The 18,670-nt window shown below is 35.0% G+C and overlaps 1 protein-coding gene across 2 annotated transcripts in view; it reads left to right on the top strand.

Annotated features, from left to right (window-relative positions):
* The window catches only part of UPF2 (UPF2 regulator of nonsense mediated mRNA decay), a 105,726-nt gene that overhangs the window by 72,806 nt on the left and 14,250 nt on the right, over positions 1 to 18,670 (top strand). For both annotated transcript variants that reach the window (XM_039246008.1, XM_039246007.1), the window contains exons 11-18: positions 1,156 to 1,272; positions 2,305 to 2,490; positions 4,833 to 5,036; positions 6,210 to 6,485; positions 8,650 to 8,833; positions 14,362 to 14,501; positions 18,019 to 18,123; positions 18,430 to 18,528. In XM_039246008.1, coding sequence (XP_039101939.1) covers positions 1,156 to 1,272; positions 2,305 to 2,490; positions 4,833 to 5,036; positions 6,210 to 6,485; positions 8,650 to 8,833; positions 14,362 to 14,501; positions 18,019 to 18,123; positions 18,430 to 18,528 — 1,311 coding nt within the window. The remainder of the gene's footprint in view (positions 1 to 1,155; positions 1,273 to 2,304; positions 2,491 to 4,832; positions 5,037 to 6,209; positions 6,486 to 8,649; positions 8,834 to 14,361; positions 14,502 to 18,018; positions 18,124 to 18,429; positions 18,529 to 18,670) is intronic.

The raw sequence follows: 18,670 nt of genomic DNA, 5'->3' as shown, positions 1-18,670 counted from the left end.
GAGGGATTGTTAAAGATTTCTCAGTGCTATAACTGAAGGGAGTCATAGCATGGAATAATAAAAACATTAGTATATTTTTTCATAGTAATTATTATAAATACATAGGAAGGACATACATTTCTTTGACACAGAAATTCCATTTCTGTAAGTTTGTTTTAAGGAAATAATCATAAAGGTGTGCACAGATTTATCTATAAGGATGTTTAAGTGTTGTTAAGTACTTAATAATTTTTTAAAAATGTTTTTATTTATTTCTGAGAGAGAGAGACAGCATGAGCAGGGGAGGGTCAGAGAGAGAAGGACACACAGAATCTGAAACAGGCTCCAGGCTCTGAGCTAGCTGTCAGCACAGAGCCCAACGCGGGATTTGAACCCACGAACCGTGAGATCATGACCTGAGCCAGAGTCGGACGCTTAACCGACTGAGCCACCCAGGCGCCCCAGTACTTAACAATTAAGTACACAATTGTTTAATAAGAAATTGTAAACCATTTTAATATTCAGTAAATAAGAATCATTGAAGTTTTAGTGTAGTTCATGTTATACAGAAATATGTCCCTTTTAAATCATGGCATACAAGGATAAATAAGGATACATCCAAATAGTTATATTAGCTAAAAAAGACCAAGTTATTAAATGATGTAGTATATATATTTTTTTAAATGATGTAGTATATTTGAATCTATTTTGGTTTAGAAAATATACATAGAAAAAGATTGATGGGATAAATACTTAAATGTTGTAGTGATGTGACATGTTTGTAAATTTCGTACAGTGAGGCTGTTGTAGTCAGAATTTTACAAATAAATATCATATAAACCAAAACAAAAAAGCCATTTAGAAAATGTTAGCTTTGTATGTTGCAGATGTTTAAATACATAGCATCTAATAATCATTCTAGAAAGGGCTTTGGTATTAGTTTTCATGTATTTATCTGAAAGGAAAGGCATTAAATATTTTGAAGTTTTTAGGTTAAATTTTTGTGGCTGAACACAAAAGATAGTTAACAGTGAATCCTTTTAAGCTAAAGTAGAGTAGCTTTTGTTTTTCACACTGATATTTTTAAAGTTGTTACACACAGTAGATCTGTATTTTCTTTCTCTAATAGGACTGAAGTATTGTGTTTGTGTTCTCTCATCATCATTATTATTACAGATGCTTCTATCAGACTTTTCCCATCACCATATTGAAATGGCATGTACTCTACTGGAAACATGTGGAAGATTTCTTTTCAGATCTCCAGAATCGCACCTGAGGACCAGTGTACTTTTGGTAAGGGCTTGAGGATGCTACAAGAGCTTGAGGTTCTTGATTTACCTCAGGGGTAGAAATATATTGACCAGTCTCTGATCTTGCTCTACATTATAAATTAGAACCTCCCATATTTATGTGCTGTGGCCAGTCCAAGAGAGTTGGAGAAATTTTTCTCACTTGGGCGCCAGTGAGTTCACACTATTATAAATGAGGATAAAGTTCTACCTCAAATAACTTTTGATAAATGATTAAAATGAACAAGTACTCTTGATACTGTTACATTAGAACCATTGTTACGGATGTTCTTTGATATTCAAAGAAGCCATTGTTGTTAAGTGCCATAAGCATATAAAATATAAGCTTTAAAATGTGAAATTAAAATGTTAAAAATAACTATAAGCTTTACAAATTAACTTGGGGTAGAAGTTATTTTTTAAGCTAATTAGGATACCGAAATGGCCATCAAGTTTATTAAGCAATTAAGTTGTTATGCTTATTAATAGCATCCATACATTCCCTTGCAGTCTTGGGACCTTTAGAAGTGTGGTGGTGGAGGGAGGATTGGTGTTAGTGTTAAAGGGAGCTCCCCAGGCATATACTGTCTGTTATATCAGTGTTGCTGTTATAGAAGCCTGGATTGTGTCATTTTCTTTAGATAAGTTTTTTTTTTAATCTAGTTGTGAACCTAAACATTCTCTGCCAGTGACATTTAAAATGAAGAAACACAAGAATTTATTTCTTTAAAATTTTTTCAACTATTTAATATTTATTTTTGAGAGAAACAGAGACAGAGTGTGAGTGGGGGAGGGACAAAAAGAGAGGAAGACACAGAATCTGAAGCAGGCTCCAGGCTCTGAGCTGTCAGCACAGAGCCTGACATGGGGCTCGAACTCATGTATCTTGAGATCATGACCTGAGCTGAAGTCGGACGCTTAATCAAATGAGCCACCCAGGCACCCCTAATGTTTATCTTTGAGAGAGAAAGAGGTTTTGTTGGGAATAAACATTAGAATGAAAGTATTTTGACTAACTTAGACTTCTTTATTTTAGGAACAAATGATGAGAAAGAAGCAAGCAATGCACCTTGATGCAAGATACGTCACAATGGTGGAGAACGCATATTACTACTGCAACCCACCTCCAGCTGAAAAAACAGTGAAAAAGAAACGTCCTCCTCTCCAGGAATATGTTCGGAAACTTTTGTACAAAGATCTCTCCAAGGTTACCACTGAGAAGGTAAATCTCCTCGAAATCATATAGTAAATTTGAGATTTGTGGGAGTGTTAAGATTATATATATATATATATAATCTTATATATAATATATAATATTCAGGGGCACTTGGGTAGCTCAGTTGGTTAAGCATCTGATTTCAGCTTATAACTCATGATCTCGCTGTTCAGAGTTTGAGCCCTGTGTCGGGCTCTTTATTGACACCTCAGGGCCTGGAGCCTGCTTCTGATTCTGTGTCTCCATCTCTCTGCCCTTCGCCTTCTCGTGCTGTGTCTGTCTCTTAAAAAAGAAAAGATTATGGAGATATTCAACCAAATTAATTCTCCTTCATCTTAATCACAGTAGTATTAAGAGCAGTGCACTTTCCTTTTAGCCCTTTCAATAAATTGCTTTAGGTCAGGAACATATATTTCAGCTTCCCTGGATCAGTTTGTTTATAAATTGCGTTAGTGTTTGACAAAGTATGGATAAGAAATGTAAGCAACGTGCATTATTCACATTTTGTAAGCGGAGAAATTGAAGCAGAGCTGTTAAATTCCAGCACTGAAGTTTAGGAGAGGTAAGATTAGATCCCAAGTTTAATTATGATTGATTCTATACAGGTCATCCTAAACTGGAATTCATATGATGATACATAATATATAGGGCATATGTTTTGTTTTCCTTTTATGATTCTTACTCTGAAGTGGCAGTTCTTTTCGTATTAATTTTGTTGTTGTTTATTTACAGTCACTACTTTGTCTCTCATACTATAATCAATTTGACTGAATATTTTGCTTCAATATAGGGGATCATAACCTTGAGTGGGCTTTCAGAGGTCCATGGCCCTCTGAAATTTCATAATTTTGAATGTGTGGGGGCTGTTTATATTTTTCTGGAGGGAATGTCTATAGTCTTCCTTAGATTCTTAGTAGAGGTCAATTTCCAGAAAAGGTTAAGAACTACTAACCTATTTTTTTAATTATTGCAGTTACCTTGTTAGAAACTTCACTTTTAAGTAAGATATGTTGAACAGAACATTTCAAGGTTAACTCTAAATGTTGAAATAACGCAGTGTGGAACTTTTTTCTTTTTAGAAAAAAAAATAAAACAAATTAACTTCTGGACAGAGTAAACCTTTATAGGGGAGAAAAGGCATGCAGTAATCCTTGTATTATATATACAACTGTGGAAATTGGACTCAACTTTCAGAGGGTCAGAGACAGTACTTGTTTCAAACAATAAGCAATTTGAAAGCTGTTTTAGAATTGGCTAAAGGTTTAAAAAATATAGATTGCTTATACAGTTGAGGCAGCATTAACACTTCCACTGAAGCTGATTGGAGGACATATTAAGTGCTTGACTGATGGATTGTGGCTATAGAGCAGAGATGGAAGGTGGGCTTTGCAGTCTGCCAACAGTATCCTTTTTTTCCCCCCAGAATAAAAATGGAAGGAACTTGATTATAGGTAGAGCTCTGCTCATCATCTCATTACCAGTAGAGTTTTTGAAATAGTAATGGCTAACTTGTATGCGGTACTTATAATGAGCCATATACTTTCCTGCGTATCTCACATGTTTTAATTTGTCTAATCTTTACAACAAACTATGAAATAAGTGCTTTTATTACCTCCCCTTTTGCACATGAGGAAACAGGATGCTGTGTAATGTCTTGATGTTGTACCCTCCATTTTAAGTAATCTTTTAACCAATTGACCTTGGGTTTAATTTACTGGAAATTTTTTTTTAACTTAATGAAAAATTGTTTGGAATAATAATTAGTGTCAGATTATTTATATTAATGATTCGCAAAAGAAAATATTTTTGGTAAATCTTGGGTGGTTTTTTTTTTTTTTTTTTTTTTTTTTTTTTATTTCTAGGAGAGAGAGAGAGAGAGACAGCGTGAGCAGGGGAGGGTCAGAGAGAGAGAGGGAGTCACAGACTGAAACAGGCTCCAGGCTCCGAGCTGGCAGTCAGCACAGAGCCCGACGCGGGGCTCGAACCCACGAACCGCGAGATCATGACCTAAGCGAAAGTCGGACGCTTAACCGACTAAGCCACCCAGGCGCTCCCCCCCCTTTTTTTTTTTTTTTTTTTTTTAGTGATTTGTTTTTAGGAGTATATATTACTAGCTTGTGTGAAGATCTGGAAACTTTAGGTAATTTAGGGACTTTATGTGAATAAATTTAGGGGCAAATGTGAATATATTTTGCCAGTAATAAGAAAAATAATCTCACTTTTCTTGTCTCTAAAGTCATTTTCATTTTGGAAGTTGTATGACTGCACAATCAAATTAACTCTATTACTGGGTATATGGGAATACTGTGTGCTCTGTTAGTAATTGAAACAAAATTCTTTTCATGTAGGTTTTGAGACAGATGCGAAAGTTGCCCTGGCAGGACCAAGAAGTGAAAGACTATGTTATATGTTGTATGATAAACATCTGGAACGTGAAATATAATAGTATTCATTGTGTAGCCAACCTCTTAGCAGGACTGGTACTCTACCAAGAAGATGTTGGAATCCATGTTGTGGATGGAGTTTTAGAAGATATTCGATTAGGAATGGAGGTACTGAGTACTTTCTTTAAAGGCATCTAATTGGGACGCCTGGGTGGCTCAGTCAGCTAAGCGTCCAACTTCAGCTCAGGTCATGATCTCACACAGTTTGTGGGTTCGAGCCCTGCATCGGGCTCTCTGCTGACAGCTCAGAGCCTGGAGTCTCCTTTTGACTCTGTGTCTTCCTCTCTCTCTCTTTGCTCATCTCCCACTTTTGTACTCTCTCTCTTTCAAAAATAAATAAAAACCTTAAAAAAAATTTTTTTTAAATAAAGGCATCAAATTGGAGTTTGTGGAGAATTTAAACAGCTTGTAAATTTGATTATTGAAAAATAATAATTTGAAAACTTTCCCTTCCCCTTTTATTTTTTTTAAATTTTTTTTAAAATTTATTTCTGAGAGAGAGTGTGAGCAGGGAAGGGTCAAAGAGAGAGGAAGACACAGAATCTGAAACAGGCTCCAGGCTCTGAGCTAGCTATCAGCACAGAGCCCGATGCGAGGCTCAAACCCACGAACCATGAGATCATGACCTGAGCCGAAGTAGGACGCTTAACCGACTGAGCCACTCAGGCGACCCTCCCTTCCCCTTAAAATGTCAATTTACTGTTACTTTTTCAGAGTTAGTGTTTCTTTAATTAACCCTGTTGTCTTAGATTTCTTAGTCTTGCAGGCTAATGCTGGAGAGTTTTTTTGCCCCTTTTTCAGATTCAGTTAGGCTTTTGAAAGAGTATAATAGATTTTTATTATTTCTAGAAGCATAATTAGGACTTAAGTGATAGGAGTCTCTAAACTTCTTAATTAGGAGAAATCGTTAATAATTTTTATAAACAGATTTCTGTAAAGAATTTCTGTAAGTGTATAATTCATAAATTACAGAAAAAAGTTTTGGGGACTGATAGGGAGAATTACATTTTAACATTTTGTCAGCTCATTTAATAATAGCTTGATACTGAATTTAGTATTTAACTTGTTCTTTTTGTTAAAACATTTAAATATAGCCATTTGTTAGAGAAAGAGGGTATCCAGAGATGATCATCTTATTTAGAAAAGAAAGAAAGAACCCATTATTTTTCCTGTTTAGTGTTCTTTCAGTAATTGATTATCAAGTAACAGAGGAGAATTTTACCTCCTTTCAAATACATCACTATTCTTTAATGGAAATCTGTGTGTTTTTTTCCCCTTTAGGTTAATCAACCTAAATTTAATCAGAGACGTATCAGCAGTGCCAAGTTCTTAGGGGAACTTTATAATTATCGAATGGTGGAATCAGCTGTTATTTTTAGAACTCTTTATTCTTTCACTTCATTTGGTGTTAACCCGGATGGCTCTCCAAGTTCACTAGACCCCCCTGAGCACCTTTTCAGAATCAGACTAGTGTGCACTATTTTGGATACCTGCGGCCAGTACTTTGACAGAGGGTCTAGTAAACGAAAACTTGATTGCTTCCTTGTATACTTTCAGGTATGTAAACTGAAATATGCAGTTTGGCACGTAAGCATTGCTTGGGTTACAAAAATACTAGAGAAAAAAATGCTGTAGCATTCACATATCATACATAAGATGTGCTCATCATTTGATTAGATTTATTCCTCTTGCAAGGATGCTCTATAGTTTAAAAAATACATGGTGAATTCTATTGTATAAACATTCTACTTGCATTGTCATTTTTATAACTGACAGTAATTCATCATTAGTTTTGGGAATTATTTTGTTATAAATTTGGTACAGTGATTATGGATTATGGTATTTGGTATGTTAATTATGGATTAAATTACTTGTGGGGTTTTTTTTTGGTACATCTAATAACAAACTCCTCTAGGTTCTGTTTTTGTATCTAAAATTCTTGTTTCTAAAGGATTTAATTTTTTGTTTTATAAAAACTGTCATTTTGGGAAAATATGTTACTTTCAACACAGGAAAAAATGTTTATTCATTCATGGTAAATTCTTGTGTTGTACTTTCCATATCTTAATTTTAATTAATTATGCAAACTTATAATTTAGAGTAAGTATAGTATAAATTAAATTCAGATACAAATATGGAGATAGTTCTGTAACTTCTATAAAGTTGGTGTTCTGAAAGTTAACTTATAGGTTGGTTGTTTGGAACCTAATCACTGTTTCGCATATAATACACTGTTATAAATACTGGTTAGGGTTAGCTGTTCACTATCATTCTCCAGGTGTTACTGAAAAAAAAGTACCATTCAATTCTATATGATCATTCCATTCTGTATAATCTCTTGTTAGTGTTTTCTTCATTTATTTATTGGTGAAGAAAATAAATTTAAAACTATAATTTTTGCAGCATCAAAACTACCTCCACAGAATGGCTGGTGTTAGGTGGGGGTAAATATTCTTGGGGAAGAGCAGTTTGATAACTTTGTTCTAAAGTGTACCTGTGCAGTAAGGGATGACTTGATATTCCCTTATTTTCTCAGCTGATAACTAGAAAATGGGGAGGGGAGTTTTGCAAACTTGAGAACTAGATTGCCTGTTTTATGTGAAGACTAAGTTAGAAGCCATCTGTTTTGAAAACCCGAGTTTTGCTACAAAATGTCAGCTGTAACTATCATCATCACAAATAAACTCTATTTCAGAAGTGTGTCCTTATTTGCATTCCCTCTGAAATCCTAGACTGAGAGAAAAAAGCCACTTAGAAATATCCAGGAGCAGAAAGAGACCAAAGTATTTTCCATATTGGTTACTAGGCAGAAACCTATAGTAGGATATACCTAGGAAATTGGGAGTAAGGAGTGCGTGAGGCCCCGGAGATGAGGGCAGTGTGTTCTCCCAGGACAGAGTAAAGTATGGGAAAGCCATATGGACAGCACCACCTGCAGTGGTGCTTCTAAACTTCAATGCATGTGTACCACCTGCAGGTATTGTTAAAATGCAGATTATGATTCATTTGGTCTGGGGTGGGGCCCTGAGATTCTGCATTTCTGATAAGCTCCCACTTGTGGTCCACACTCAAACTGAAAGAGGAGAATGAAAGCACCCAGAAGAATATCTGTTTATATACAAGCAGTTTCTTGGGTTGTGCTTTTTAGTTAAACTAAAGTTAAGAATTACAAAGCATGAAATAGAATGAAGGCTCCATGCTAGGAAAAGAAAGGGAAGATCTCCGTGCCATATACACAGTAGATGTTCAACGAATGCTTGGTGATTAATGATTTTTATATATTTCAGAAACCGTATTTTCAGATACTTTAATTGACCTTTATAAATTAAAACCGAAGCAGGTAGTATGTAGAAAATAATAAAAAACATATCAAAACTATGGCTTTGAATCTGTTTTGTAAAATCAGATTTGGGGTTTGGGAGTGGGGTTTCTGCCTTGTGTCAGTACCTAGAAATTTATTTGGTATTTTATTTATGATTTTTCCTTGCCTTTAAAAAAATTTTTTGACAGTTATAATAATGAAAATCAAATTAAAATCATCAAATGGCTTGGAAAGTAGAATAGGATCATTGCTGTTGACCCATTAATCAAATGGTAGGTGTTTTGTACAACTGTTTAGCCTAGTTATTATAATTAGGTAACATCACAATACAGATTATTATTTTAAAGTATTTTTGTTAATAATTTCTTATTGCTAAACTTATTTTTCATTTGTTATCAGCGTTATGTTTGGTGGAAGAAAAGTTTGGAGGTTTGGACAAAAGACCATCCATTTCCTATCGACATAGATTACATGATTAGTGATACACTAGAACTGCTAAGACCAAAGATCAAACTCTGTAATTCTCTAGAAGAATCCATCAGGCAGGTACACGACTTGGAACGAGAATTCCTAATAAAACTAGGTAAGCAACTAATGACAGAGAGAAAATGAAGCTGAATTTTGGCAGATTGTTTCTAGAATTTGCTTCATATTGTTATCAGAGTTTGCTTTTGTCTACTTTCTGTTTTCAGTGTTGAGTGTTACTCATAATAGTGTTAGGTGAGACCTGGGTGGCATACTTCTTGATTTCATTAAATAATCCCAAGTTGGAGGAAAACAGTCATGTAAGTATTGACGGGAAAAAAAAAAACCACAGTCCTGTTAGCCTTTATTAATTTTAGGATTTTTGGTTGCTAATACAAAGTACTTTTGATTAAAGCATCTCTTACATATACAGTATATATTTTCAACAAGCACTGTTTCCTGAGATAGCCCAGGTGAGACACTGTAGAGAGGAATGTCTGTTAGAAGTTTGGAACTACCTTGTGGAATTTCAGACCTGACTCCCTGGAAGAGTTGTCTCTTTTTCTGAGGACTAGAGAAATTGTGAGAAATATGTGCTCCAGGAGAATCGGTCTACTTATTTTCTCAACATCCTGCTGCAACTGTTCTGGAAGAGTTAGCTCTTGAACAGTTCACACAGGGACTAAATGAGCTAACTGACTTTGTCAGTGGAAATAGCTGGAATGAGATGTAGTCTTACGAGTCTTGTTTGCTTGCTAACAGTTCTTACCATGTTAGCATGTTTTATTGTAGTCATTTCAAAGTGACATGTTTTTAGGCTATTAAGCTAGTATTTTATTTCCTGATAGTACTTGGTACCCATATGTCTATCGCTAGAAGATCCTTAAGCTTCACCAGTTATACTGATTGCATAAATTTAGTATGTTGCATATCTGAAAAACTACTTTTCATGGCAAAGGCATTTGTGACTTTTTTTCCTTTAAAACTGTTTTTCTTAGTATATCCAGCGTTTTAATAGGATTTCTTTCTCCAAAGATCCATCCTCCTTTGGAGAATGTTACTGTTACCAAATTGAGCAGTATTTTTAAAGGTGTTACTGATTGTGCAACTATTGACTTTTCCACCACTCCACCCAGAAGGTCATAATGTGATTCTAATGTTCTTTGAACTTTGTCCCAAGTTAGTACTTTTTTTCCTTCAGATATCCTTTTTTTATTTTCTTTTAATTTTTTAATGTTTTATTTATTTTTGAGAGAGAGGGAGAGAGGGAGATACAAAATCTGAAGACAGGCTCCAGGCTCTGAGCTAGCTGTCAGCACGGAGCCCGACGCGGGGCTTGAACTCATGAACTGTGAGTTCATGACCTGAGCCGAAGTCAGATGCTCAACCGACTGAGCCACCCAGGTGCCCCGTACCTTCAGATTTCCAATTGTATAAAATGGTCATTTCAAGCAAAGTACTTATTTATCTACTTATTTATTTCATTTACTTCACATACTTTAATATAGTTAAGTCTTAGTCTTGTTTCCTGTAAACTTTTATTAATGGTTCTCTCTCTCTTTCTGTGGGCGTGAGAAAACACTAGTTTGACACCCAGTTTGGTAGTGGTAAAAGAGTATAGCTTTATCTTTGTAGAGCAAAGGTTAAATTAAGGGATCTCAGACTTCTTTTGAGAGGTCTGTTCCTGTTTAGAACATGGCAAGGAAAAAATAGGCCACCATTTGTGAATTAAACTCTAAAGATGATGGTAACTAGAATCAGTATGCTCCCAAGTCCCATTTTTCTCTTGTTATAGAGTCTAAATATCAGGAAGAAGATGTACATGAATGAATCTATATTAAGTTTATTTCCTATTGATAAATAATATAGTATCTTTGATAGGTTTTTTTTGTTTTCAAGCACATTGTAAATTCTTTATTATTTTAACTTTATAGCAACCCAGTGTTAACCTAGAATTTAGTTAATGAGAAAGCACTACAGAATTCCCTAAGATTTTAAAGTCATTTTTAATATTATTAAAAGTAGTACTTGTTTGTGGTAGAAATCTTGAAAAATACCCAAAAAACCCCAAAATCACATTCCATACATAAGAATAATCATGTGTTAACATTTTTTGGTACATGTTCTATTCTTTTGAAATTTTTTCATGTTTATAGTTTTATAACTGGGTGTTTTCTACCTAATACTTTATGAAATTTCTTCCTCACATGAAATATTTTTCCAAGTCTTAATTTTTTTTAATTAACCGTATTCCTTTGTATGAATTTGCCATAATTTATTTAATCTTGTTGTTTGATACTTAGGCTATTTCTAGTTTTACATTAATATAAATAACATTTCTGTGTGATTTTGTGTGCATTGTGGTTTTCTCAAGGTAGACATAGAATTATTGGTTAAGACATTCTCTTCCACTTTAAGAACATAAAACAAAGTGGAAATAGGCAATATTATTTAACCAGGCTTGGAAGTTCTAGATTATAAGGAATAGAAATGAGGAAACAAAAGTGGAAAAAAGGAAGCCACATGAGTAAATTATAAAGCCAACAGTGTATTTCATAAATTAGAAACAAATTCAGTAGAACAGAATAAAAGGCCTAGAAGCAGCTCCAATTGTATACAAAATTATTTAGTACATAGTAAACTAAGATTCTTAAAAATAGCATAAGGGCAACAGGTTAGCATTTGGGAGGAAAACTGATATAGAGCCACAGCTGATATCCTGAAACTCCAGGTGGATTAAGGAGTTAAGTATTTATTTTTAAAAAGTTTAAAAAGAGATGTGATTATCAAATATTTGGAGGTGTTAATTTCCCCAAATTCTTTTTTTAAATTTATTATTATTATTATTATTTTTATTTATATCTGAGAGGGAGAGAGACGGCGTGAGCAGGGGAGGGTCAGAGAGAGAGGGAGACACAGAATCTGAAACAGGCTCCAGGCTCTGAGCTGGCTGTCAGCACAGAGCCCGACGTGGGGCTCAAACCCACAATCTGTGAGATCATGACCTGAGCTGAAGTCAGATGCTTAACCAGCCGAGCCACCCAGGCTCCCCAGTTTTCCCAAATTCTAAAACAATTGAAGAAATCACACACATGGCCACAGATCTGGGTGTTTAAAGCTTTTATACAATAGAAAAATAACTAAAATTAAAGTAAAGATAGTTTGCCTGTAAGGTTTGTTTCACTTACAGAAAGGGCACAGGCAAATTGGTAATAAATTAGAATATCCCAAAAGATAAATGAACATGACATAATCTCTTAAGGGAAGATGGGGAGAGTTGATGTTTTTACTGAGTGCTGCCTGATGTCAGAAATCAAAAACTGCTCTCTCTGACTTGTTAAGAATGGGAAGAAATGCTCAACATGTCTAGTAAGCAGAGAAATATAAATTTAAGTAGCCTAAAAGGAAGTATTACAGTTATTACTATCTGTTTTATGAGCAGGGAAGCTGAGGCACCAAACAGCCTTTTATTATTTGTATTTTGTATTGTTATCCCTATGTTCTGTGGGTATACATTTTTATCTACATTGTATATTTTAGATTGACAGTGTCCTAGGGGTCAGCACAGGATAGTTATGACACTTTGGAGCAAATGCAAAATATATTTATAAATTGTTTTTGAAACTGACTTGCAATGCAAATGAAAATGTTAGTATGTATTTTTCTTACAAATTAGAAGTATGACTATCAAAACAAAGTGACTTATATGTTATAGTTCTTCCAATCCTGCATGTTTTAAGTGGATATAACAAAGGCATAAAGATAGCTCATCCCATGTGAATTTATCAGCACATGGTATTTTTACCGAGAATGTATAGATTTAGACAGTTGTGCGGCGCGTTGGTGGCTTAGTTGGTTGAGTGTCCACTCCAGCTCAGGTCATGATCTCACAGTTTGTGAGTTAAAGCTCTGCATTGGACTCAACTACTGTCAGCTTGGAGCCTGCTTTGGATCCTCCTGTCATCCCCCTCCCCCCAAATAAATAAACCTTAAAAAATAGATTTAGACAGTCGTGACTTTAAATTTTTTGCCTTTGTTAACTTAATTTTTTAAAAATTTTATCTGAGAGAGACAGAGACAGTGCAAGTAGGAGAGGGTCCGAGAGAGAGGGAGAGAGAATCCCAAGTAGTCTATGCGCCGCCAGCACAGAGCCCAGTGTGGAGCTCGAAAAAACACCTCATGACCTGAGCTGAAACAAGACGCTTAAAGTCCCTATAAATAAACAAGCAAATAAATAGGATTTATATATATAAAATCTATATTTGTATCTGTGAAAACTAGTAAGTGGTGAGAAAATATTTAAGTTAATGGATTCTCATTCTGAGACACCACCTTCTTTTCTCAGCATTAATTCTCCTTTCTCTCTGAGCATTATCCACCTTTTCTTAAATTTTGTTTCCAAACTTGCATGTACCTACTTTAATCACTTTGTACTTTCATACTTTTGTCAGTTCAGTTAATTTCTTAGATTTAAGACGCTGGAATAATTTTTTTACTTTTATTGGTTAGCTAATTATTGGAACTCTCTGAACTTTAGTCTTTCTCATAAGATGGAAGAGTTAAATCATTACATGGTCACTAAAGTTTCTTTCTGCCCTAATCATCTAAGAGTCTGAATGAACAAGTATTTATTAAACACCTACTGTGTGTTTATTAATATATAGCCTCTGACAAATTTTGAATGTATAAAACAAGGTCTTTGTATTCAAGGGTATTCAATGTCATGTTTATGAAATCATTAGAAAAAATACTACATGGTGTATCCTTAAATATAAAGTGCCATGAGAAATTCTCTTAAGAGCTTTAGGAGCAAGTAGGAGGAAGAGTAATAGATTCAGGTACTCATTGCATTTATTCAGGAAGTAAAATTTAGACTGAACTTAGAGAATGTATAGGACTTGAAAGTGCATAGTGAAGGATACTCTGTATTGAGAAGAGTATATGATGAGCAAGATTCCAAGACTACTAGTAGGCTTTGTGACAGAAGAGGCCCAGCTATAGGGGAAGGCTTAGGAGAGACCAGAGGAAAGTCAGATCAGATGAGGCATCTTGAAAGTAGAGAGTTGCTTGGAATTCCAATAATAATTAAGAAGAATTGACTGGACAGTGAGATGTGAATGAATACGAGGAGGTGGGAGCCAATTCAAGCCAGGGAATTCCGTTAGGAGGAGAATGATGTTACTGAAAAAAACAGTTAAGTTCTTTGGTGACACACCTTTGGCTCTTCCCTTAGTCTTAATTTGCAGACATTCAAATTGATAGCCAAATGTGATTTCTCTTACATGGTTGAGGCTGCATTTTATGTGCTAGCACTCTTTGTTATGTTCATCTGAGATGGAAATAAACAGAAGATGGAAAAAAGTATATATATGTTGTGCTTGTATATGTGTATGTATATACATATTATATGTGTATTTATATATATGTTGGTTTATATATATAATGTATCATTGCTTTTTTGTTGAAATGAAGGTCCCTTTAGTTTGTAAAATGTTTCTCAAAGTAATTTTAAATTGTATTCTTGTTTTACTCTTCTGAGAAAATGGCTTTTGAATTATCTTAATACATACTTCTAAATTAAGTGATATAATATTGAAAATTTATCCCTTTTTTTAAAATACTTTTTCACTTTCTCCTCATTTCAAGGCCTAGTAAATGATAAAGATTCAAAAGAGTCTATGACAGAAGGAGAAAATCTTGAAGAGGATGAAGAAGAAGAAGAAGGAGGAGCTGAAACAGAAGAACAATCTGGAAATGAAAGTGAAGTAAATGACCCAGAAGAAGAGGTGATGACTTTTATTTATAGCAAATAGGTACATTTGTACAAGAGTATCTTGATTATTTGAGCCAAGATTTCCTTGAATGCATAAAATAAGATTTCCTTCCAACCTGTGAACTCCCCTAAAGTAGATACAAATAAACTCATAAAAATTTAGAACTGGAATTTTCTGTAATTGGTTTTCATATAATAGTTGGACATTACATTGTTCTTTTAAAAAATGAAATTGTTTTAAAAACATTCAACCATATAATTTAAATTGGATTATTAAGTATTTTATAACAATAAAAGGAAATGAGAGTATCAGTTTAATCTTATGGCTGTCTTTGGATTTCACTACTATACCATTTAGAGAAACAGAATCTAATAAATTAAACAGCCTTAGTAAATGTGACTTTAAAGAGTGACTTGCTTTCATATAAATTTCTCATTTGAAGAGTTGGGATGTATTACATTTTCTTCAGTGAATATATTTCCTCTTTTTCAAAATTGAACTTTATCATTTTGAAAGTTGTATCTTTTTTTTTTTTTTAAGTGTATTTATTTATTTTGAGAGAGCTTGAGCAGGGGAGGGACAGAGAGAGAGGGATAGAGAGAATCCCAAGCAGGCTCCACACTGTCAGTGGCAGCCAGAGATGCGGCTCAGTCTTATAAACCGCAAGATCATGACCTGAGCCAGAATCAAAGAGTCGGATGCTCAACCAGTTGAGCCACCCAGGCACCCTTGAAATTTGTATGATTTTTAACCATTGCTTACTTTTTCAATTGCAGTTGAATATCATACATGATATAGTGTGTTTGTTAAGTAGAAAAAAACAGTGTTAGGTTGGCATTCTATGTGCCTTGTCTGGGAGCAAAAGTGAGAGAGATGTGGCTTAATAAATGAAGTTGGTGTAGTTTGCTTCTCCTCCCACTCAAGACCACCATTTCCCTTGATTGCTCTCTGAGCATAGGGAGAACATTGTTAAAGAGAGAAAGTGGGTTGATTAATAAGAGCGGTGAATAAGATATTTTGCAACAACTTGTTTCAGCTGAGAAAGTAAATGGCTAGAATTCACTCTTCAGATAAATTGTGCTCTATTTTTCATCTTGGTCCTCAACTCATTCAAGTTCAATATGGCATTTTGAAGTTCTTCCCAGGACCTAACAACCAGAATATTTTCTCCTTAATATTAGCTATGTAAATTAAAGATAACTGTAAAGATTAAATAAATGTTCTGCTAAAATTTGAATTTTCTGTAGCATTTATATAACTTGGCAGATTAAGTACAAGATTTATCATTATAATAGCAAGAATATTTATCGCGCATTTATTGTTCGTAGTCACTTTTTAAAAAAATGTTTATTTATTATTGAGACAGAAATATAGCATGAGTGGGGATGGGGCAGAGAGAGGGAGACACAGAATCTGAAGCAGGCTCCAGGCTCTGAGGTGTCAGCACAGAGCCCACCATGGGGCTCGAACCCATGAACTGTGAGATCATGACCTGAGCCGAAGTCGGATGCTCAACCGACTGAGCCACTCAGGCGCCCCCATAGTCATTTTTTAAGACACTGTATTTATGTTATCATTTCTCATACCACCCTGTGAGGTAGGTGAGAAAGAAAGGGACAGATACGTAAATTTGTCCAAGATCTCACAGTAGTAAGTGGTGAGTCAGTATTTAGACTCAGACAGTGTGACTGGTGCTGTGCTGGCCCCTCCTACTCTCCTTAGCCAGCTTAGATTTTGTGGTCCGTTTACTTCTAGATCCCACAGGTTATTATGTCAGTGTATAATAGGAATTAGGACAATGGAATTCTTATTCATCCTTCCAGTTTCAAAAGTTAACCCATTCTATTTGCCTGAGTAATATAAAAAATAAAGGGTAAGGAGAAAAAGTTAATGCGGTTTATTTATTTTTTTAGTTTTGAAAGAGCAAAAGTCGGAGAGGAGCAGAGAGAGAGGGAGAGACAGCATCCTAAGCAGGCTCTGTGCTGACAGAACAAACCTTGAGATCATGACCTGAGCCGAAATCAAGATTCAGATGCTCAACCATCTGAGCCACCCAGGGGCCTCGATGCATTTTAACTTATGTGTTAAGATATAATTAATTTTGGGGTGCCTGGGTGGCTCGGTTGGGTGGCCAACTTCGGCTCAGGTCATGATCTCACAGTTTGTGGGTTCTAGCCCCGTGTCGGGCTCTGTGCTGACAGCTAGCTCAGATCCTGGAGCCTGTTTTGGATTCTGTGTTTCCCTCTTTCTCTGACCCTCCCCTGCTCACGCTGTCTCTCTCTCTCTCTCTCAGAAATAAATAAAACGTTAAAAAAAAGATTAAAAAAAAAAGAAATAATTGATTTTTTTACCAAGGGCAAATTTAAGAGCATCTCTATTGCAAATTTGATTTTGAATTACAGACTTATGTTAAAAAAAAAGCGAATGCATTTGAAAAATGCATTTCTGTACATTCCTAGAGTATTTCTACTTTTGAAACTCTAAAAGTCTCCCTATATATGTATAGTAAATTATAATACACTATTTGAATTTTTAAAATTAATTGTCATATATACTTAAAAAAGTTGTAACAAATTAAAATAATTTATTCTCCCTTAGGAATTATTTCTCATTCATATTCTTTCTCTTGGCACGATGAGAAGAAACTGGATTTAGTGTAGTTTTTTTTTTTTTTTTTTTTTTTTTTAATACTCATAGAACCAAGTGGGAGTGAGTTGTATTGTTGGAAGTGAAAAGCTGCACAGATGGGGTACAACTGTGTGCTTTTGTGTGTGTATGCCCTTTTGAAATATCCTTTGGTGTTCTGTCCAGTCTTCTGTTTGAAAGGAAATCTGGCTGATAGAAGAGGAAGTGGGGGTATTGACGAGAGGATGGGGAGAAGTGGTGAGGGGGATCAGAACGGCTAGCTCCTCTGCTGATTAGACAGTGTATCCTTGGGCAAGTCACTTAACTTATCCGAGCCTCAGTTTGTTCATGTATAACAATGGGGATATGAAAGCTTATCCTGCCTTCTCTTAGAACTGGGTAAAGCAAACAAAATGAAGTATGTTGAGAGCACCTTGCACTCTCTCGTGCCATCTACAGTGTAGCGCTTTATAAATCTACTGCCCTTGCTTTCCACTGCTAACTGGGGTAAATTTGAACTACACGCCAACTTTCATTCCAGAGTTAGTTGAGTATTAAAAGAAATACTATGAGAAACTCAGTCTCAAAATAGCCAGGAATAGAAATATACAGATGGTTCAGGAAGCTCATTCCTTTTGGAATTCAAGGAAGAGTTTGTACAAAGGATCTTTGTATGATTAGATCGATGGAAGATAGTGAAATGGGTTTTCGGCAACTGGTGTGCACTAGTTTTCATCTAATGTTGCCAGCTGACTTTGCCCTAAATTGTAGGCAAACCACATAAAAGGCTGGAACTTGAGAATAATGAACAATTATACAGAAGGTTTTAAAACCCTTTTAAGTGATGTAAAATATGGTAACCCTTTTCAAAATATTTTAATCTTCTAATGTTGTATAATTTCAGGAGGGTTCTGATAATGATGATGATGAGGGCGAGGAGGAAGAGGAAGAGAATACCGATTACCTTACAGATTCAAATAAAGAGAATGAAACCGATGAAGAAAATACTGTATGTATGGCTGAAAATTTGTTTTTGAAGTCATGTAACATTTTCATGAGTATTTCACTTTTAGCCACTGAAGTTATGTTTCTTGTGATTATGGAAGAATAGTCCTTTGTAAATTCATTTCAGTTTGTTTTCCTATCTAAGTACTTTACTGTATTAACAAGTTTTATAAAAACATATAATAATGTTACATATTTTACTTACTTGTTCCTTGAGTTATGTTGAAGAAGTTATCCATACAAAAGACTCTGCCACCCAAAACATTGTAGTTAAAATTTCTGGTCTGATTTCTTGTTTTGTTTTAATAAGGAGGTAATGATTAAGGGAGGTGGACTTAAGCATGTACCTTGTGTAGAAGATGAGGACTTCATTCAAGCTCTGGATAAAATGATGCTGGAAAATCTCCAGGTACGAGTGGTTCCTCTACTCCAGAGGGTCTTCTCCCTACAGGATACTACAGCACATTCAGTGTGGTTGATAGGAGGGTCCCTACATCTAAACATTTGCCTCTGTTGCAGCTTTTTCCTAACTTGTACAGTTTGCATCTGCC

This window comes from Hyaena hyaena, unplaced genomic scaffold (assembly GCF_003009895.1).
Source record: "Hyaena hyaena isolate Hyena2069 unplaced genomic scaffold, ASM300989v1 scaffold_276, whole genome shotgun sequence".
NCBI lineage: Eukaryota > Metazoa > Chordata > Mammalia > Carnivora > Hyaenidae > Hyaena > Hyaena hyaena.
This window is presented reverse-complemented; position numbering and strand designations above follow the sequence as displayed.